This window comes from Salvelinus fontinalis, chromosome 18 (assembly GCF_029448725.1).
Source record: "Salvelinus fontinalis isolate EN_2023a chromosome 18, ASM2944872v1, whole genome shotgun sequence".
Classification (NCBI taxonomy): domain Eukaryota; kingdom Metazoa; phylum Chordata; class Actinopteri; order Salmoniformes; family Salmonidae; genus Salvelinus; species Salvelinus fontinalis.
The window spans coordinates 37,898,440-37,920,039 of record NC_074682.1 but is presented as its reverse complement, the minus strand read 5'-3'; the positions used below and the strand labels follow the sequence as shown (position 1 = coordinate 37,920,039).

General features: G+C 43.3%; 1 protein-coding gene across 1 annotated transcript; it reads right to left on the bottom strand.

Moving 5' to 3' along the window:
* Window positions 1-5,820: 5,820 nt before the first annotated feature.
* Window positions 5,821-21,531, bottom strand: LOC129815457 (exportin-2-like). Its single transcript, XM_055869324.1, has 25 exons — window positions 21,387-21,531; window positions 20,173-20,263; window positions 19,887-20,029; window positions 19,669-19,770; window positions 19,320-19,465; window positions 19,134-19,224; window positions 18,863-18,970; window positions 18,639-18,731; window positions 18,386-18,553; window positions 18,164-18,293; window positions 17,967-18,032; window positions 17,663-17,865; window positions 17,481-17,565; window positions 17,310-17,371; window positions 17,048-17,184; window positions 16,876-16,979; window positions 16,538-16,635; window positions 16,280-16,430; window positions 9,363-9,571; window positions 9,127-9,224; window positions 8,936-9,021; window positions 8,659-8,740; window positions 8,255-8,401; window positions 7,942-8,173; window positions 5,821-6,628 (listed from the first exon to the last, which is right to left on the bottom strand). The coding sequence occupies exons 2-25, from the start codon at window positions 20,255-20,257 to the stop codon at window positions 6,539-6,541; spliced, it is 2,916 nt and encodes a 971-aa protein (XP_055725299.1). The 5' UTR covers window positions 20,258-20,263; window positions 21,387-21,531; the 3' UTR covers window positions 5,821-6,538.
* Between the last annotated feature and the right edge of the window lie 69 nt (window positions 21,532-21,600).

Here is a 21,600-nt window from a genome sequence, read left to right as displayed (position 1 = left end):
TTGTCTTTTCAGACAACACTCTGCCTCCCCGGGGTGCGGGGCTTCTGAATCAAGTGCACCAACCTGGAACAGCACAACACAAATAACAAAGAAAAGTAGCGCAGGCCTGTTTGGTGATCAACTAGGAATGCCTTGATGAACGAGGTGTCCACGAGGACCACTATTGTTTTCACTATATATTTTACCTCTTGGGGATGTTATTCGAAAACATAATGTTAACTTTCACTGCTATGCGGATGACACACAGCTGTACATTTCAATGAAACATGGTGAAGCCCCAAAATTGCCCTCGCTAGAAGCCTGTGTTTCAGACATAAGGAAGTGGATGGCTGAAAACTTTCTACTTTTAAACTCGGACAAAACAGAGATGCTTGTTCTAGGTCCCAAGAAACAAAGAGATCTTCTGTTAAATCTGACAATTCATCTTGATGGTTGTAAAGTCGTCTCAAATAAAACTGTGAAGGACCTCGGCGTTACTCTTGACCCTGATCTCTCTTTTGACGAACATATCAAGACTGTTTCAAGGACAGCTTTTTTCCATCTACGTGACATTGCAAAAATCAGAAATTTTCTGTCCAAAAATGATGCAGAAAAATTAATCCATGCATTTGTTACTTCTAGGTTAGACTACTGCAATGCTCTACTTTCCGGCTACCCGGATAAAGCACTAAATAAACTTCAGTTAGTGCTAAATACGGCTGCTAGAATCCTGACTAGAACCAAGAAATTTGATCATATTACTCCAGTGCTAGCTTCCCTACACTGGCTTCCTGTTAAGGCAAGGGCTGATTTCAAGGTTTTACTGTTAACCTATAAAGCGTTACATGGGCTTGCTCCTACCTATCTTTCCGAGTTGGTCCTGCCATACATACCAATACGTACGCTACGATCACAAGACGCAGGCCTCCTAATTGTCCCTAGAATTTCTAAGCAAACAGCGGGAGGCAGGGCTTTCTCCTATAGATCTCCATTTTTATGGAACAGTCTGCCTACCCATGTGAGAGACGCAGACTCGGTCTCAACCTTTAAGTCTTTACTGAAGACTTATCTCTTCAGTAGGTCATATGATTGAGTGTAGTCTGGCCCAGGAGTGTGAAGGTGAACGGAAAGGCTCTGGAGCAACGAACCGCCCTTGCTGTCTCTGCCTGGCCGGTTCCCCTCTCTCCACTGGGATTCTCTGCCTCTAACCCTGTTACAGGGGCTGAGTCACTGGCTTACTGGTGCTCTTTCATGCCGTCCCTGGGAGGGGTGCGTCACTTGAGTGGGTTGAGTTACTGACGTAATCTTCCTGTCTGGGTTGGCGCCCCCCCTTGGTTTGTGCTGTGGTGGAGATCTTTGTTGGCTATACTCGGCCTTGTCTCAGGATTATAAGTTGGTGGTTGAAGATATCCCTCCAGTGGTGCGGGGGCTGTGCTTTGGCAAAGTGGGTGGGGTTATATCCTTCCTATTTGGCCCTGTCCGGGGGTATCTTCGGATGGGGCCACAGTGTCTCCTAACCGCTCCTGTCTCAGCCTCCTGTATTTACGCTGCAGTAGTTTGTGTCGGGGGGCTAGGGTCAGTTGGTTATACCTGGAGTACTTCTCCTGTCTTATCCAGTGTCCTGTGTGAATTTAAGTATGCTTTCTCTAATTCTCTCGTTCTCTCTTTCTTTCTCTCTCTGAGAACCTGAGCCCTAGGACCATACGTCAGGACTACCGGGCATGACGACTCCCTGCTGCCCCCAGTCCGCCTGGCCTTGCTGCTATTCCAGTTTCAACGGTTCTGCCTGCGGTTACGGAACCCCTACCTGTCCCAGACCTGCTGTTTTCAACTCTTAATGATCGGCTATGAAAAGCCAACAGATTTATTCCTGATTATTATTTGACCATGCTTGTCATTTATGAACATTTTGAAAATCTTGGCTCTCTCTAATTTTCTCCTTCTCTCTTTCTTTCTCTCGGAGGACCTGAGCCCTGGGACCATACGTCGGGACTGCCGGGCGTGGTGGCTACTTGCTGTCCCCAGTCCGCCTGGCCTTGCTGCTGTTCTGCCTGCGGTTATGGAACCGCCACCTGTCCCAGACCTGTTGTTTTTCAACTCTTAATGATCGGCTATGAAAAGCCAACTGAATATTATTCATGATTATTATTTGACCATGCTTGTCACTTATGAACATTTTTGAACATCTTGGCATAGTTCTGTTATAATCTCCACCCGGCACAGCCAGAAGAGGACTGGTCACTCCTCATAGCCTGGTTCCTCTCTAGGTTTCTTCCTAGGTTTTGGCCTTTCTAGGGAGTTTTTCCTAGCCACCGTGCTTCTACACCTGCATTCTAGCTGTTTGGGGTTTTAGGCTGGGTCTCTGTACAGCACTTCGAGACATTAGCTGATGTACGAAGGGCTATATAAAATAAACTTGATTGATTGATTGATCGACCAGTCAATCACAATCGTCCGGTTAGTGATCACTGCCCTATGGTGTGGAGCAGCCGAGGGAGTTTCTTTCTTCAAAAACATAGACTACATGACAAATTGTATGATCATTGGGGCAGGGGGGGACAATGCAAATAGTCTGGGTAGCCATTTGATTAGCTGTTCAAGTCTTATTGCTTGGGGGTAGAAGCTGTTAAGAAGCCTTTTGGACCTAGATTTGGTGCTCCGGGTACCGCTTGCCATGCGGTAACAGAGAGAACAGTCTATGACTAGGGTGACTGGAGTCTTTGACAATTTTTAGGGCCTTCCTCTGACAAGGCCTGGTATAATAGAGGTCCTGGATGGCAGGAAGTTTGGCCCCAGTGATGTACTGGGCCGTACACACTACCCTCTGTAGTGCCTTGCGGTTGGAGGCTGAGCAGTTGCCATATCAGGCAGGGATGCAAACAGTCAGGATGCTCGATGGTGCAGCTGTAGAACTTTTTGAGGATCTGAGAATCCATGCCAAATCTTTTCAGTCTCCTGAGAGGGAATAGGCTTTGTCGTGCCCTCTTCACGACTGTCTTGATGTGTTTGGACCATGATCCTTTGTTGCTGATGTGGACACCAAGGAACTTGAAGCTCTCAACCAGCTCTGTTGATAAGAATGGGGTGTGCTCGGTCCTCCTTTTTCTGTAGTTCACAATCATCTCCTTTTTCTTGATCACACTGAGGGAGAGGTTGTTATCCTTGCACCACATGGTCAGGTCTCTGACCTCCTCCCTATAGGCTGACTCGTCATTGTCGGTGGTCAGGCCTACCACTGTTGTGTCATCAGCAAATTTAATGACAGTGTTGGAGTTGTGCAGTCATGAGTGAACAGGGAGTACAGGAGGGGACTGAGCACGCACCCCTGAGGGGCCCCCGTGTTGAGGATCAGAGCGGCGGATGTGTCATTACCTACCCTTACAACCTGGGGGGCAAAGTACTGACATGTTTTTTTTAATTGAGAGACAAGCTTAAAGTTTCCTTTACTGACCATCATTTTCACTTGTCTGACCGCTTGCATGATGATGAGTTTCTCACATGACTGGCCTATTTGGGTGATATTTTTTCTGGCCTGAATGATCTGAATCTAGGATTACAGGGACACTCCTCAAATAGTCCCTGTAAATCCTGGATTCAGATCAGAAAAATATCCTCTCCTGTTGTCCTGGTTTCCAGTGGTTTGCAGAAGAGGATGTCTTCCTTAATTGACCACCCATAAATGTAACGGACATATACCAAGAGCTGTGCCATGCCCTGCCATGTCACTTATGCGTCGTGAAACAGTGTTTAATGAAGGCACTGTCTGTCTAGTTTTATCATCAAGCGCTATGATGAAACTGGCTCTCATGAGGACCTCCACTGGAAAGGAAGACATAGAGTTACCTCTGCTGCAGAGTATAAGTTCATTAGTTACCAGTCTCAGAAAGTGCAGCCCAAAAAAATGCTTCTCGGAGTTCAAGTAACAGACATCTCAAAAGCAACTGTTCAGAGGAGACTGCATGAATCAGGCCTTCATGGTTGAATTGCTGCAAAGAAACCACTACAAAAGGACACCAATAAGAAGAGACTTGCTTGGGCCAAGAAACATGAGCAATGGACATTAGACCAGCGGAAATCTGTCCTTTGGTCTGATGAGTCCAAATTGGTTCCAACCACCATGTCTTTGTGAGACAGTAGGTGAACAGATCCGCATGTATGGTTCCCACCCTGAAGCATGGAGGTGGTGGTGTTATGGTGCTTTGCTGGTGATACTGTCAGTGACTTATTTAGAATTCAAAGCAGACTTAACCAGCATGGTTACCACAGCATTCTGCAGCGATACGCCATCCCATCTGATTTGGGCTTACTGGGACTATTTGTTTTTCAACAGGAAAATGACCCAAAACACACCACCAGTCCGTAAGCGCTATTTGACCAAGGAGCATCAGATGACCTGGCCCCCACAATCACCCGACCTCAACCCAATTGAGATGGTTTGGGATGAGTTGGTCAAGAGTGAAGGAAAAGCAGCCAACAATTGCTTAGCATATGTGGGAACTACTTCAAGACTTTTGGAAAAGCATTCCAGGTGAAGCTGGTCGAGAGTATACAAAGCTGTCAAGGCAAATGGTGGCTCCTTAAATCAATATATTTTAGAATAACACTTTTTTGGTTACTACACGATTCCATGTGTAATTTCATATTTGTCTTAACTATTATAATATGTAGAAAATTGTAAAAATAAATTAAAATCCCTTGCATGAGCAGGTGTCCAAACTTTTGACTGGTACTGTAATTCAATGCGTCAGGAGATGCTAGAGAGTGCATGAAGGACATCTGGAAGCTGAGAAACAGAAGGGCCAGAGAGTCCCTTCATTGGCCTAATATAAATTCTGGCATTGAGCAAATGGTGGGAAATTGTGACACATCTCAAATTTAATTATAGACAATCTAAGGAGCCCATGCCTATGAGAGTGGTACCCACCACAGCCTGGGAGAAGGTTGGAGGCGACTTGTTTCAATGCAATGGTTAGGACTATTTGTTGACTTGACTACTTGACAAATTAACCTGAAATTGCACTCGTCCAGCACTACCGCAAAGACCCATTTTGCATTAGATTTTTCTCCCCTCGTTCAGACAACTTCTAGTCTGCTATATCCTAAAAGTAAAAGGCTTAAAAAATGTGTGCAAATCGTGAAGACTTAATTGTAAAAAAGAAAATAAAAAAAGTAGCAGTGGGACTGATCCATACCCAGGCTTTGTCTTACAGAGCAGCGCCCTTGGAATGTGGACGGTCACCTGCAGAAATCCTAATGGAATGCAAGTTGCGTTCCAGGTTGCCTATTCTCTTCCTGAATGACTGCCCATTAGGTGTGCAGGATAGGGCCCTGCAATTGAAGGCAAGACAAAAACTCAGACAAAACTGCTAGTGTGTTATCACCATTGACAACTCAGGATGTGGTTTGAATTCGGGGTCCGGATTCATGGGATAGAAAGGGTACTGTATTGGAGGTGGTTGCGCCTCAGTCATATACAGTCAGGACAGAAGATGGGTCTGTGTATTGGCGCAACAGACAAAGCCTTTTGAAGACGCTCAGGACAGGCATACTGCTACTAGACACAGGAACAAATAAAGGAGAACAAGTGGGGATGTTTCTATAACACAAGGTACTGGGAGTATGACAGAGTCGGACAGTGCCTCAGAACCAGCGCAGGTCTAGTAGGTGAGCATCCTCTAGTAAAGATGAAGTTAAGCATACTGCTTACTTAAATCATTAAACCGGTTCAACTGGGAATCCTTCAGGCTTTTCAGTCATCCCTCTAAATGAGACAGTTCATAACTCAGTTTTGACTTTGTCACATCGACAGGAGTTGTCACTGAAAGTGCTAAACACCACCGGTTTTATACAAGTGCCTCTTTATTCACATCAAAAAAGACAATGCTATGACTAGCTACATGCAGAAAAATATTAAAGGGATACCTCAGGATTTTGTAAATGAGGCCCTTGCTCTACTTCCCCAGAGTAAGTCTACAGGTATCTAAGGTTAGTTAGCATTGGTTCGCAAAACTACCTCTAAATTCCTTCATACCGACCAAAGACCTAAAAATGGTATCCACTAGTTAAATCAAACTCCGGGGAAATAGAGCAAATCATTGCCAAATCTCTAAGTATCCCTTGAAGCATAATGTTTTGGGGCCAATACTTGTTCTGGAATACTGTCAATTCACAATGACCGGTCGTTGTTATAAATGACAAATAAGCAGAAAGTCATATCAAAGCATTATATTCACAAAGCTGAGTGTTGGTGACGCCAGCCTTGCTCAACTTGAAGCCAATTAGGGACTGAGCCCCTCAAAAATATTCTGGTGCTCTCTTTAAAGGTAACATATTAAATGTATTTTCTTTTAACACTTAAAAAAAACATAAAAATCCCAATTCATAGATGAAAATGTTGACCCATTGTCCAAGTATCCACCATGATTAAAGTCGATCAGTCAGTCTTCTGTCCACTCAGTCCTGGCGCAGTCCTGGTGTTGCCCATGGGCGACAGACAGTGGCCAGTCATTGTGCAGTGTCATGGTCTCCATTACGCGTCAGAGTGGAAGCTGTAGGGTCTTCACACCAGCTGTACAGATGCAGCCTGGAGATAACCCTGCAGGTACTGGAGGGCCTCAGCATTCAGGCTGGTGCTCAACATAGAGAGGACCTGCCATTGGGGAGAACAGGAGAGTTACTCATCTATCAATGACTAAAATGTAAGCATCTATATACACTACAAAATAAACAACTATTTGCAGTCTAAGCATGTACAATGTACCGCTGCCAGCATGTGTTCGAATCCGACCCACTGCTCTTTCAGCACTCTCGTGTCTACCTTTCACCTCTAAACATACTAAATAGTTACAAAAATAGAACATTCAGTCATTGGCAATCAAAGTGCCAAAATGTTGTACACTCACTGCTTTTCCTGGGGCCGCACACCGTCTATGCTGCACTAAAGCACCTTAGGCACTCCACTGAGTGGCTGGCTCAGTCGGCTGCGGCTTTACTTTTATAAGTAAGCATTGTCCGAGACATAAAGGACCATAGGACAGGAGCCCATCTCCTGTATCTATAGCGTGAGGCAGCTTATTGTATAAGCACACACCTTTGACAGAACACTAATGTGTCGCAGGGTATCACCCCCAAAACATATCCTTCATTTTTTGTAGTATTTGGTATGACTTGACTGGGTATCGAACCCCACACCTTCCAATCCCAGAGCAGACACTAACCACAAGGCCACGGAGCTGGTGTTTAACTTATACCATTTTGTTTTGAACTCTGCTTAAAACTGAACGACTGACTCATATGAAGCGAGTAGAAGATTAGAACGCAAGGTGGATGTGCCATCTCTTGTAGCCTTGCTGTATAGATGTTCCTGCTATAAGGAGTGATTTAGCCAAGAGCCCCAATGCCTCTAAACATAGCCTAGTATTCATGTATTTTTAAAATAATTTTTATCCCCTTTTCTCCCCAATTTTTGTGGTATCCAATCGCTAGTAATTACTATCTTGTCTCATCACTACAACTCCCGTACGGGCTCGGGAGAGACGAAGGTCGAAAGTCATGCGTCCTCCGAAGCACAACCCAACCAAGCCGCACTGCTTCTTAACACAGCGCGCCTACAACCCGGAAGCCAGCCGCACCAATGTGTCGGAGGAAACACAGTGCACCTGGCCCCCTTGGGTAGCGCACACTGCGCCCGGCCCGCCACAGGAGTCGCTGGAGCGCGATGAGACAAGGAAATCCCTACCGGCCAAACCCTCCCTAACCCGGACGACGCTAGCCCAATTGTGCGTCGCCCCATGGACCTCCCGGTCGCGGCCGGCTGCGACAGAGCCTGGACGCGAACCCAGAGACTCTGGTGGCGCAGCTAGCACTGCGATGCAGTGCTCTAGACCACTGCGATGCAGTGCTCTAGACCACTGCGCCACCCGGGAGGCCCGTATTCATGTATTTTAATATATAAAAACTTACCCGTCCAGGACAGGCAGTGGAGAGCTTGTGGAGGGACTGAGCTAGCAGGATCTTGGGGTTGCTGACAGCGTCGCCGATGGGGTCGTGCTCTTTCTTCCCAGCAAAGGCCAGCTGGGAGAAAGCCGTCTGGTAACCGGCCGTGTCCTCAATGTCAATGAAGTGCTCATCGTCAGGGATGCTGTCATCCTCTGGCAGCTCAAACAGACCAATCAGGGCCTGGAGCAGGGGGGTCCTAAAGAGTAAACAATTTAGCAGACCATTAATTTACTAGAAACACTGAAAAGTGTGATAATACTTCAGGACCGTTTCGCACCAGAGTTTGGTGTACTCGGTGTCCATCATTGCCGGGCACTCAGTGAGGATCTTGGTGATGCCCACGGCACAGATCTTCTTCTCCACTGGGCCAGACACCTTCTGCACCTCTGGAATGACTATCTTTTCCAGCACCATGCCAAACATCCTACAAGAGAGAAGACCAAGCACTGAGAATACCTTTGCGCATACCTATCAGAATAATTACGGACTATGATTAAACTTCCAGGCTTATCCTTTCACATATATGACATGGTTGGCCTTTAAAACCAAAAGGGACAACTGACTGGCTTGTGTTCAGCGAGGAGATCATCTGCACACTCAGCTTTAAGGCTACACTAATGAACATATCAATGATGGAAAACAAACATGTCAGTCTCATTTCATCTGACAAGAGACACTTACTTTGGCTGTATGCTGTCAAAAATCTCCTGCAGAGCAATGGCTCCATACTTGACACCATACAAATTGATAAAAACCATGAAACCTATGGAAAAGAGGACCTTTGAAAATGTGCAGCATTGAGGAGAGATCAGAGGCACACTAAGTACATTTTAAAACTAGGCTAATACAACCAGACACTGTTGTTATGCCAGCATGACAAAGACCAAGAGGATGTGTGTGCAGTTTCAATTGTACGTCAAAATAAACAACGTCAACATTAGTTTTAAGCTGTCCTCACTCTTGATGAACTTGGTCGTTTTGGAGCTCTGCAGTCTCTGGAAGAGTAGAATGAAGATCTGTTTCCTGTACTGAACAATGGACTCCCTGAGAGAGAGCGAGCAAGACAACTCATAATACACCCGCCATGTCAATTACATACAAGGTCCTTAATTTAGTTATCAGATAGACAAGTGGAGGTGGTCGACTCACGTGGGCATGTGCTCTATGATGCTGTTCATCAGGTAGAAACCTTGGTGGTCATTGGCCTTGGAGGCTATGAGCTTCTGGAAGACTCCTAGCAGACCAGGCTGTACAGAGAGAGCAGTTTAACGGCAGATTATCACAACTAACCAATTGCACGACTCAGTTAAATTAAAACTGGTAGGTTACAGAATATTATGTACAGTAAGAGTCCTTTTACCAACATGCCCCCAGATGTTACTCACTATTTTGTCAGCAGCAGAGCTGGCTATGGTGGCAGCCCCCTTCTCCAGGTAGGCCTGAAGCAGGCGCACCAGAGGGGGGATGTTGCCAGTGCGTTCCCAAAGCACGGGCTGCAGCAGGTGGGGGAACAGGGCCATGTAGGAGTTGGGGATGGAGCTGGTGTGGATCTCCAGAAGCAGAGACATCACCTGGAACACGTAGGGTACAAACTCTGCAACAACAGAAGGGGGGAAGGTTGATGTAAGAAGGGCAATGTGTAGTTTGTCAAGCTTGCATACATGCAGTTGAGAGGATGGCTCCACAACCCCTTCAGAAGGGGTGATGTCAATGCTCATTTTAACCTGGAAGCACCCCACTTCCTGTTGAACGAGGGAGAGCTTGGTTTGTTGTTTTGGAAAGTCCATTGAAAAAGTTGTTACTAGCTAGCTACCTTTTTAGTTTGGATCCCGCAAAACATTTGGCATCAGTAGCTGGGACCACTATGTGTCCAGTGATCCTGCCGACCAAGGACGGGTCTGAGGAGCGGTTTGGTGTAGCAGCTAGCCTAGCTGCCTATCAAGCTAGAAGGGTTTTCTTGAGGGCTTGAACGCGGCCCACGACGTGGTAAGCCATTGTGGCTGGGACCGCGAACTGTCCCGGAATGGTTGTTTGTTGCTGTTTTCAAGCTTCCCTGCGACCTGCCCTGCCTGGAACTGTGAGGAGTAACAGCATGACCTACATTGCTACCATGACAAAGACCAAAGCCGGTGGGACTATTGTTAAAACAAACAAAAATAATTCTACAAGTTTTACAACAAGAAAATAGCTTCAAGTGTTTTGTCCAAATACTGGTGGAGTCAACTAATAACAGAACGGTTAACCTGACCAGAGAGGTCCATGTACTGAACAGTTAGCAGTTCGATGAATTTTAACAGGAGAACGGCAAAATAACAGCAACATATTGAAACAGGACATTCGTTCTGTATGTGAACCCATGATAACAGAGAAATTAGATTCGAGGGACAATCAAGGCAGAACATGGCGGTGGAAGGAATTACAGAATTTCCACTAGACCTAAACGGAGTGTGATGAAAAAGTGAGGGAAATGATCTGAGAAACTGAAGCTGGACCACAGGAAGATTGAAGTGTAGCGTGCCCACAGTACTGGAAAACCCACCACCGGCACAGGTGACATGCCCGATACTGGTTAAGTTCCTGAGGTTCAAGGACAAGGTACCTGTTCTGGAAAGAGCCAAGAAATTTAAAAAGAACGTACAGTATAATCTTCCCCAACAAGGACTATCCTGAAACTGTGTGCCAGAAAAGGAAAGAACTTATCCCAGCCATGAAAGCTGCCAGAAAATGTGGGGACATTGCATACATCGGCTAGGACAGGGTTATTGTCCACCCGCACTCCCAGAGGCCAAGAAGGGATGAGAGCACCAAGCCTATGGTTTCGTAGCTTCACCATAGCAACTGATTTATGGACTGCTGAATGTATATTTTCTATTGCACACACACACACATTTCCAGTCAAAAGTTGACACACCTACTCATTCCAGGGTTCTATATTTGTTACAATTTTCCACATTGTAGAATAGTGAATAACTATAAACACATGTAAATCATGTAAAAAAAAGAAGTGTTAAACTAATCAAAATATATTTTAGATTCTTCAAAAAGTAATCACCCTTTGCCTTGAGAGCTTTGCACTCTCAACCAGCATCACCTGGAATGCTTTTACAGTCTTGAGAAGTTCCCACATATGCTGAGCACTTGTTGGCTGCTTTTCCTTCACTCTGCGGTCCAACTCATCCAAAACCATCTCAATTGGGTTGAGGTCAGGTGATTGTGGAGGCTAAGTCATCTGATGCACCACTCCATCACTCTCCTTCTTGGTCAAATAGCCCTTACACAGCCTGGAGGTCTGTTGGGTCATTGTTCTGTTGGAAAACAAATTATAGTTCCACTAAGCACAAACCACATGGGATGGCATATTGCTGCAGAATGCTGTGGTAGCCATGCTGGTTAAGTGTGCCCTGAATTCTAAATAAGTCAGTTTTACCAGCAAAGCACCCCCACACCACCACCTCGCTTTACGGTGGGAACCACACATGTGGAGATCCGTTCACCTACTCTGCTTCTCACAAAGACACAGTGGTAGGAACCAAAAATCTCTAATTTGGATGCCTGTGTTTCTTAGCCCAAGCAAGTCTCTTCTTATTGGTGTCCTTTAGTAGTGGTTTCTTTGCAGCAATTCGAACATGAAGGCCCGATTCACAGTCTTCTCTGAACAGTTGATGTTGAGATGCGTCTGTTACTTGAACTCTGTGAAACATTTATTTGGGCTGCAATTTCTGAGGCTGGTAACAATTGAACTCATCCTCTGCAGCAGTGGTCCTCATGAGAAACGGTTTCATCATTGCTCTTGGTTTTTGCAACTGCACTTGAAGAAACATTCAAAGTTCTTGACATTTATGGATTGACTGACCTTCATGTCTTAAAGTAATGATGGACTGTCGTTTCTCTTTGCTCATTTGAGCTGTTCTTGCCATAATATGGACTTGGTCTCATACCAAATAGGGCTATCTTGTCACAACACAACTGACTGGCTCAAACGCATTAAGGAAAGAAATTCCACAAATTAACTTTGAACAAGACACAGCTGTTAATTGAAATGCATTCCAGGTGACTACCTCATGAAGCTGGTTGAGAGAATCCCAAGAGTGTGCAAAGCTGTCATCAAGGCAAAGGGTGGCTACTTTAAAGAATCTCAAATAAATTGATTTAACACTTCTGGTTACTACAGGATTCCATCCGTGTTATTTCCTTGTTTTGATGTTTTCACTATTATTCTACAATGTAGAAAATAGTAAAAATAAAAACCCTGGAATGAGTAGGTGTGTGTCTAAACTTATGACTGGTACTGTATGTAAAACAAGTAATTATGTTTTTCATTTTATAACCCGTTTTCGCTTTGTCATTATGGGGTAGAGCTCCCGAGTGGTGCAAGAGGTGTCACAAGTCTCTGTTTTCGATATCAGGCTGTATCACATCCGGCCGTGATTGGGAGTCCCATAGGGCGGCGCACAGTTGGCCCAGCGTCATCCGGGTTTGGCTGGGGTAGGCCATTACGGTAAATAAGAATTTGTTCTTTATCTACTTACATTTAAAAATGTAGTGTAGATTGATTAAATACATCCCCCCCCCCCTTTTAGATTAACTTTTTATGGTTGCAGGGGCAGTATTGAGTAGCTTGGATGAAAGGTGCCCATTTCAAACAGCCTGCTCCTCAGTCATAGTTCCTAATATTTGCATATTATTATTAGTATTGGATAGAAAACTCAATTTTTAAAAAACTGTTTGAATTATGTCTGTGAGATTAACAGAACTCATATTGGCAGGCAAAATCCTGAGTTGAAATCAAAACAGGAAATCAGAAATCTGAGCTTGTCTGTATTCACCAGAGTCCTTTAAGAAATCCAATTGAGTTATGACTGATGTTGCACTGCCTAGGGGTTCCACTAGATGTCCGCAATCAATAAAAATTCTAATGAGACTTCTATGATGTTGTGGGAGAGAATGAGAGCAGAATCAGTCAGGTGTCCATCAAGCAGCCATGCGCTGATCATGCAAGGCACTGACGTTCCATTGCTCACGCAGACAAGAAGGAATACTCTGGTTGGAACTTTAGAAGCTATATGTTAAAACCATCCTAATGATTGATTCACTACTTAGTTTGAAATGTTTCTTCGACTGGTAATATCACATTGAAGTTTTTGTCCGATATGAAGCTGACCAGAATTAGCATTTGGATATGTAAACCAGACGCGCTAACAAAAGAAGGTATTTGGACATAAATAACAGATTTTTTCGAACAAAACAAACATTTATTGTGGACCTGGGATTCCTGGTGTGCTTTCTGATCTACATAATCAAAGGTAATGGAATATTTATCATGTATTTTATTGTTTATAGTGACGCTATCTTTGCAGCTGTGGTATGCTACTTTGAGCGCCATCTCAGATTATAGCGTGCAATTATTTTTCCATAAAGTTTTTTTGAAATCTGACATAGCGGTCGCATTAAGGAGAGGTATATCTATAATTCAATGTGTATAACTTGTATTATCATCTATATTTATGATGAGTATTCATGTTGAAACGACGGGCTATGCAAAGTCACTTGATGTTTTTGCAACTAGTGAATCTAGTCACCTCAATGTAAACTCAGATTGTTTTATATAAATATGAATTTAATCAAACAAAACATGCATGTATTGTGTAATATGAAGTCCTATGAGTGTCATCTGATGAAAATAATTGAAGGTTAGTGAATCATTTTATCTTTATTCTGGTTTTTGTGAAGCTATATTTAGCTGGGAAAAATGGCTGTGATTATGTTAGGTCACCACAAAACCAAAAATAATCGTTTGTAGTGCTTTCGCTGAAAAGCCTATTTGAAATCGGACAGTTTGGTGGGATTAACATGATTACCTTTAAAATGATATAAGACACATGTATGTTTGAGGAAATTTAATTATGAGATTTATGGTTTTTGAATTTGGCGCCCTGCACTTGGACTGGCTGTTGTCATATTGGTCCCGATATCGGGACTGCAGCCATAAGAGGTTTTAAGGCTGCAACGTAACAAAATGTGGGAAATGGGAAGGGGTCTAAATACTTTCCAATGCATTGTATATGCATGTACACACACACACACACACACACGAGCCATATCCCTGTAACGCTTAGAGAATATCTTATGTCAAGTGTTATTGCAGTGTTGTGGTTGCAGGTTCACCTGGCACATCTAAAGTATTTTCTTTTTGTGGTGTTTCAATAGGCCACCAAGTGAAATGCTTGATAGTGTATGTGATGTAAACAGAGGTCCATTTCTTGGGGACCTGAATATTTAATCAAGCTGTCCACTCAAGAGGAAACTTCTCACTAACCAGTGCCAGTAATCTGGTTCATGTTATTAAATCAACCTACCAGGGTGTTCACAAACTCTGCAAGAACAAGATCATCCACATGTATTAATCATGTGATTACTAATAATGTAGAAATTTGTTCTAAAAGCTGTATTTATGTTAGTCTAATAAGGATTATCCAGACACTGCACTTGATGAATTTATGAAATTGCTTCTTCCAATTATTGACAAAGATGCACCTGTTCAGAAACTGATTGCTCCATGGATTGATGAGGAATTGAAAAACTATGGTTGAAAGAGATATGGCAAAAGTGGCTAATAATTCTGGCTACACATCTGACTGCAAATGTAGAAATTGTGTGACTAAAAGCAACAAAAATAAAACTTTATTATAGCCAAGATCAATGACATAAAGAATGGGGGAAAAAACTTCCTTTAAATTATGGGCAGAAAGACAAATTCAACTCCATCTTTCATCGAATCAGATGGCTTGTTCATCAAAACCTTTTGATGTTGCCAATTATTTTAAGGATTATTTAATTGGCAAAGTAGACAAATTTAGGCAGGAAATGCCAACAATGGAACAGTGAGCCATCATACTCACGCACAAAAAAATCTAATTAAAGAAAAGCAGTAAGTTTGAATTTTGTCAATGTAGTGTGGGAGAGGTGGTACCGAGGACAGTAGTTGACTATAGCCACTCCTATCTGTCATATTTATAATCTGAGACTAGAGGAAAGTGTTCGTCCTCAGGCCTGGAGGGAAGCCAAAGTAATTTTGCTACACAAGAGCGGCAAAGCGGCCTTACCTGGTTCTAACAGCAGACCTGCCAGCTCTTAGCAAACTGCAGGGAAAAAATGTAGTTTGACCAAATACAATGCTATTTCTCTGCAAACAAAATAACAACCGACTTTGAGCATGCTTATAGAGAAAGGCACTCAACATGTACTGCACTGACACAAATGACTGATAATTGGTTGGAAGAAATTGATAGCTGTACTGTTAGATTTCAGAGCAGCCTTTGATATTATTGACCATAACCGGTAGAGAAAAAGTAATGCGTTTTGGCTTTTCAACCTCTGCTCTGAATCCACAATATGGCAATCTATCGAAAGAACTGAGGGTTTTATTTAATTGAAGCTTCTCTTAAGTCAAACATGTAAAGTGTGGTGTACCGTAGGGCAGTTCTCTAGGCCCTCTACTCTTTTCCATTTTTACCAATGACCTGCCACTGGCATTAAAGAAGGCATGTGTGTCCATGTATTCTGATGAGGCAACGACAGCTAATGAAGTCACTGAAACCCTTAAAGAGTTGCGGTGTGTTTTGGAATGAGTGGCCAGTAATAAACTGGCCCTGAACATCTAAAACTAAGAGTATTGTATTTGGTACAAATCATTCCTTAAGTTCTACACCTCAGCTGAATCTGGTAATGCATGGTGTGGCTGTTGAACAAGTTGAGGAGACTAAATGACTTGGTGTTATCTTAGGATTGTAAATGGTCATGGTCAAAACATTTAGATTCAACGGTTGTAAAGATGGGGAGATGTCTGTCTGTAATAAAGAGACACTCTGCTTTTTTGACACAACACTCCACAAAGCAAGTCTTGCAGGCTCTAGTTTTATCTTATCTTGATTATTGTCCAGTCATATGGTCAAGTGCTGCAAAGAAAGACTTAATTACCAAACATGGATTGATAAAACAAATAAAACAACACCTCATGGCACAACGCCTCTCCCAAATGTGACCTACTCGTGTGCATGTACTGAGATGTGTGTGCGTCGATCAGTTACACGTTAATGTTTTTAAATGTAAAAAGTATTTTTTCGTTATGTGTCGAACCCCAATAAGACTAGCGATCGCCATTGTCGTCGGCTAATGGGGATCCCAATAAATAAAAATCATTCACCTTCCACTCACTTTCCTAGGCCTGTCCTACTAAGATAAGCAATCTTTTGCTTAACATGGACTGCTGTAACCTGCTTCTTTCTAGGGTAAAGCCATATACCTTGTACGTCATTCTGTAGGATCTCAGTAAAGACTGGGAAGAGGGCCTCCTCAAAGCTGCCCACAGTGGTAGGGTTGGCCTTGCAGGTGATCCGGATAGACAGGCACAGGGATTCAAACAGGTAGTGGTTAAAGTGAGGCTTGCTGGGGTTCTGAAAGAAACACATGATACCGGTATATACAGCTGCCACTTGAACATAATGTAAGTCAGCTCATGTGTGTATGTATCTACCGCAGCACAGACAAGGGTGTGACCTACCTTGCTAACAAGGAGGAGCTTGTGAGTGAGCTGGCCAATCAGTGTAGGGATGTAAGGAACAATGGTCTCCTGCAGGAGGGAAAAGCTGCGCATGATGGCTGGAAAAGAATGAAGGAGATGTCAGTGTAGAAAACAAGGATTGTATACTCTGAAAAAACAAAAAAAAACATTGCCCACAAAAGCTTAAGTAACATGAGGTTGTCCGCAAACTCATGTCACCACAAAAGGATAGTTATCCTAGGATAGATAATAATTATCCTAGCCGCAAAAGGATAGTTAGACATATCACTAAAGCTATTTAAGTGATTAGCAGAGCAGTTAACCCTCAAACTCCATACCTTTCATGATATATTCGTTCTCTGATGAGCCAGGCAGAGCCAGTGCTTTGAACAGGTTGTTGAGCAGCTGTTCCGTGAAGGGGGCCATCTCTGTAGGAGTGATACTGAAACACATTGTGTAGTGTTGGATAAGAATCAACTATAGACTTAATGTAGCTGAGTAACTACTCACAGTGTGGAGTTGTTGGGGCCCCTCATGGTAAAGAGTCTCTCCAGGGCGTGGGCAGCGTAGGTGTGTTCCACTGTGCTCTCCGCCTGCAGGTGGGCCACAAGCAGAGGGACAGCCTGCAGCAGCTGCTCTTTGGGCAACTGGAAGACAAGAGGGGACAAAGGAGGACTGGATATTCACATGGCCCTCAAAGTGTTGATTTCAACCTTTAAGTAGGCTGAACTCATGCCAGTGAATTTTCAGAGGAAAAAAAACAAAATCAAACCTGACTCCTGAAGATCATGACGTATTTGATGGCATCAGCCTTCAACACTGGAAACTCATTGACTATAATAGAACAGAGTAAGCATGTTTGATAAAAGTGCAGATAAAGCAATCCACAGCTGTGATAATGAATTCATTAATCATTTGTTTATCCGTTCAACTTTATATGTACCGTTTTGGGAATTGAGGTCTGTGAGAATGTGGTTCACAAAGAATTCTGTGAGGTTCACCAACTCGTTGGCCTGCGTGATACCATGCTTAAAAAGATACACATTTTACATTACTCAATGTCTACTGCAATCATGTTTATAACCCAGCAATGCTACACAAACACAAAAAGAATTATAACCATACTTTCGCTGTCTGGGCTTTAGAGGCCAGAGATGTGACCAGGTAGATGGCAGCGTCTTTGTGCTTCCAGTTCACCACTGGGTTCTTGGCATATTCCCCCAGCATGGAGTTCACATAGCCAGAGAAGATGGCTGTAACCGGGCCCTCAAAGAACTTACACAGGCCTCTCACTAAGTCACAAGCAGCCCTGCGCCGAGTGTCTATGTCTGCAGGGAGGAGACAGAACAGAGGGGTCAACAACCATATGCTTAAACAATACTCCAGTTCAATTTGTCTCATTGATGAGTTCACATTTTGGGGTTATTACCTGATCCTTCAAGATCTCTTCGGATGTATTCTTCAGAGTTATCCTCAAAGGCCTCCTCATCAGCACCTGGAACCAAATAAATCTATGCATCAGTACCAGAGCCCATTATGCAGATATCTGCCATTAAAGTACAATGACATGTATTAAATACCCATGTATCCATTCATGACCAAGACACTATTTCAGTCTCAACTCACTTCTGAACTCCATGTTAGGCACAATGACCTTCTCACAGATGCTGGTGATTGTGTTCTGGTCCTCAAAAAGATGCTTGTAGTGGGGCCTTTCACACACAGATGCCAGGAACTGAATAGCATTGCTCACAAGCTATAGCACAAAACAAAAAGGAGCAAATGTATTAGCAGGCGGTCCACATTATCTATTGATAAGGTACATGAATGTATCATCAGCAGCCTCACCAGATCATACTTGACCTCCTGGCCAGCGGAGACCAGCAGGTTCCAGATAGCAGTGACAAAGCGAGGCAGGTAAGGCTGGAACTCTTCATCGTACTTCTGGGCGTAAAGAGCAGTGTTGTCACAGATCTGAGATTTGAGCAGCTCCAGAAGACCTGCCTCCTCTTCATCCTGTTGGGTGAAAAAGACAAGGTAATCAAAGGTTGAATCAACTGATGCAGTAACTTGAACATTTTACAAATGAAAGTCCACTCACATCTGTTTGTAGTAGCTTGTTATCCAAGGTCAACAAGTTATGGAAATTAGACATCCAGGTCTCCATGTTGTCCTCAAAAAACTCAGGAAGGTCCTGTGAAGGCAGTGAAAGTTGGAAGAATGAGATTACTTTCACTCCAGTGAAAAGAAGCACATGAAAATTCAGCAACATGCAGCAATGTCCTTGTGGTCATAAAGCAGATAAGATGCAGGTGGGGGACGCACCTGGAAGTTGAGACTGTAGAAGAGCTTTGAAATCAGAGTAAGGGACGAGAAGAGGATCTTCAAAGCGTTGATGTCCGTCGCATGGGTCTGACACAGCTCAATGGTGGCCTGAGAAACAATATACATGAATAGCAGACAATGACTTCCCATGTTTGAATAATTTAGATCCTACAAACTAAAAGCAAGCGATGGGCAGTACCAATTTCAAGAACTTGTTTTTACTTGAAAAATATTTCAATTGTTAGGGTTGATTAACTCTGTAAACAATAACCTTGAAGAGTTCAGTCAGTGGACTCGCAAACGTGTCTAACACCAGTTTAATCTCCAGCCACAGCTCATTCGACTTAAACTCGTGTCGATACCTGGGAAAACAGAAGATCAGTGTTAACATCTTTAAAAACTAACCACAAAGACACCTATCATTAGAGGACCACATGTCATGCCCATGGTGATTAACCTCTTGAAAAGTGAGTGTGCGGTCCGGAGAACTCCGTTAATGATGTGGAAGTCTCCGCTCTGGAAGCGGGTCACCATCTCTGTCAAGAGGTCCGGCCACTTCATAGGGAAGTCCTCTCTGCCGATGATGCTGATGGCATCACTCAACTGTAGAAGAACAGTGAACACTAGAGTAAAACTAATACATCTATGGAAATGGCCCTTATTATTGTGTAAAAGGATTATCCTAAAGTATCGTGAACTCATGTAGATGGATTCCGAGAAAACCCGATTAAAGTAATTCAAACCAGCACACTGACTATGTACAATAGATAGGCAGGTAACAGGTCTTACCTCTTGTGCAGACATACCTGTTTCTGAATCTGTTCAGGGCTGCTCAACATCAAATGTACAATGTTGGCCTTGATAGTGGTTCGGTCGGGATCTGAGATTTTGTTTGGTTCATCTTCAATCTGAAAGCGATATTAGGATACAAAGTAAGACTTGTCATGCCAACGTTGGGCTAACAATACTTGCACAACTCATAACACTTTGATTTGTTCAAATATTCAGGCAACCACTAACTTACTATGCGCCAGTTTCTCTTGATGAAGTTTTTGAAGGTGACAGCTGCACACACCCGGATGACGTTGTCTTGAGATTTCTCCAATAATGTAAGCAGCAATATCGGGTAGTTCTGGTTCCCTTCAACTGACTCAAGAAACTTTTCAGCTGGAAGAAATTAGGGAAATAAGAACATTCCAGTCAAGCAATGGGAAAATGAAAATAATGCCCAAAGTATGCATGTTCATAACATGACTGATCAGTGCATGGGTGTTTTAAATGAACATGCATTCTCCTCTGAGCTCCCATACCTGGACGTCTGACGGATGGATCCGGGTCCAGAGTTTTGCGCATAAATTCTGTGAGTGTCTGAAGGTTTCCATCATTCAGCTCCATGGTGCCCTAGAAAGAAAGTCAATCGTTACATTAGACATAATAGTGATGGTCTCAACTAGCTGACTATTAGCTGATTAGATACAACTTTTTATTTAGTCACATTCACAGGGTCGCAGATGTAGTTGCAATGTACAGGGAAATACTTAACTGCCGAGCTCCAACAGTGCAGGTGTGAATGATTGTCTTAACTACAAGTTGATGAGGAAACGTTCAATTTAAAACGATAGAGGTGGTTATTGTCATTCAGTGGCGTCTCCAGCTACCCACTTTCTAATCATGCGCATTAACTTCACAACTACCCATAATATTTCACCACATGACGACGACACTTGAAGGCATAGATATTGATTGGCTGAATATAACTTTGACTAAGTTAAGCGGGCTGGCCTTGCATCATCTTTGTGATCCAATGGAATTCGTTATTTTCCAGAGGTCAGAAAATGTATCCAATCACAGTAAATTTGGGGCGGGACTTGGAGGCTGCAGTTAGTCACTAGCTAACAATGTTAGCACTGTACTCTGGCATGGTGCTCATTCAAAATACCCACGTTTCACTAGTTTAGAAATGTAGGATAAAAATATCCAACACTAGTTTCGAGGATATAAACGTAGCTACTGAATCACTGAGCATGTTAGTTTGGTAGCTAGCTAAGTTACTTAGCTAACTATAAGCATGCTAAACTAGCCATGGCTGTCTGGTAGGCCAGCAGTACTAGCAAAAATAGCCTGAATGACAGCCATGCCATGGCTAACTTAGAACGTCTTCTTGCGCGTTAGTATCTGGTGTGCGTGTTACATTTGGGCGAATTAGTAACCGTTAGCTAGTTCTGAAATAATTTCCTGTAAAAAAACTAAGCCTATTCTGTAGTGTCCTCGCAACGCAGTGGCACTAACCCCTAATGCATGGTATAGTACCATCTGTCAATGAATATTCTGCAAGGAACTAGCTAGCCATTTACCTACCTAGCTTGCTAATGCTAATTACTTAACTTCTTACCTAGCTAAATTATCCACGATGGGCAAATTAGAAATGTCTACGGCAGTTTTATATATCTCTACAAACTAGCCAACAATGTAAATTCATATGTATCATTTGATAGAGCGACAAGATTACAAAGAACTCTCATACCTTCTCTTGCTTTTTGTTGTCTCAGCCGGCGTCTGTGCTGTTATTCGCTGCTGCCGGACGAAATGGCTTTCAAAATTCTCAAGCCACTGGGTGGTCTGTGCACTGGGCGTGCGCAAACAAGTTTGGAAAACCACGCTGGACAAGCCCCTGCGCACTTGAAAAGAAGTGAATGGCATGGGCGAGTGTTCGGACGAGATTGTATATAAAATATTGA

What these genes read in the sequence shown, in the direction of transcription:
- LOC129815457 (XM_055869324.1), bottom strand. Translation starts at nt 20,257, where the DNA reads ATGGAGCTGAATGATGGAAACCTTCAGACACTCACAGAATTTATGCGC. An exon ending in AGCTCCTCCTTGTTAGCAAG is followed by an intron (nt 16,431 to 16,537) that starts GTAGGTCACACC and finishes TGTTTCTTTCAG; the next exon opens with AACCCCAGCAAGCCTCACTT. An exon ending in AACGACCAAGTTCATCAAGA is followed by an intron (nt 8,741 to 8,935) that starts GTGAGGACAGCT and finishes TCTTTTCCATAG; the next exon opens with GTTTCATGGTTTTTATCAAT.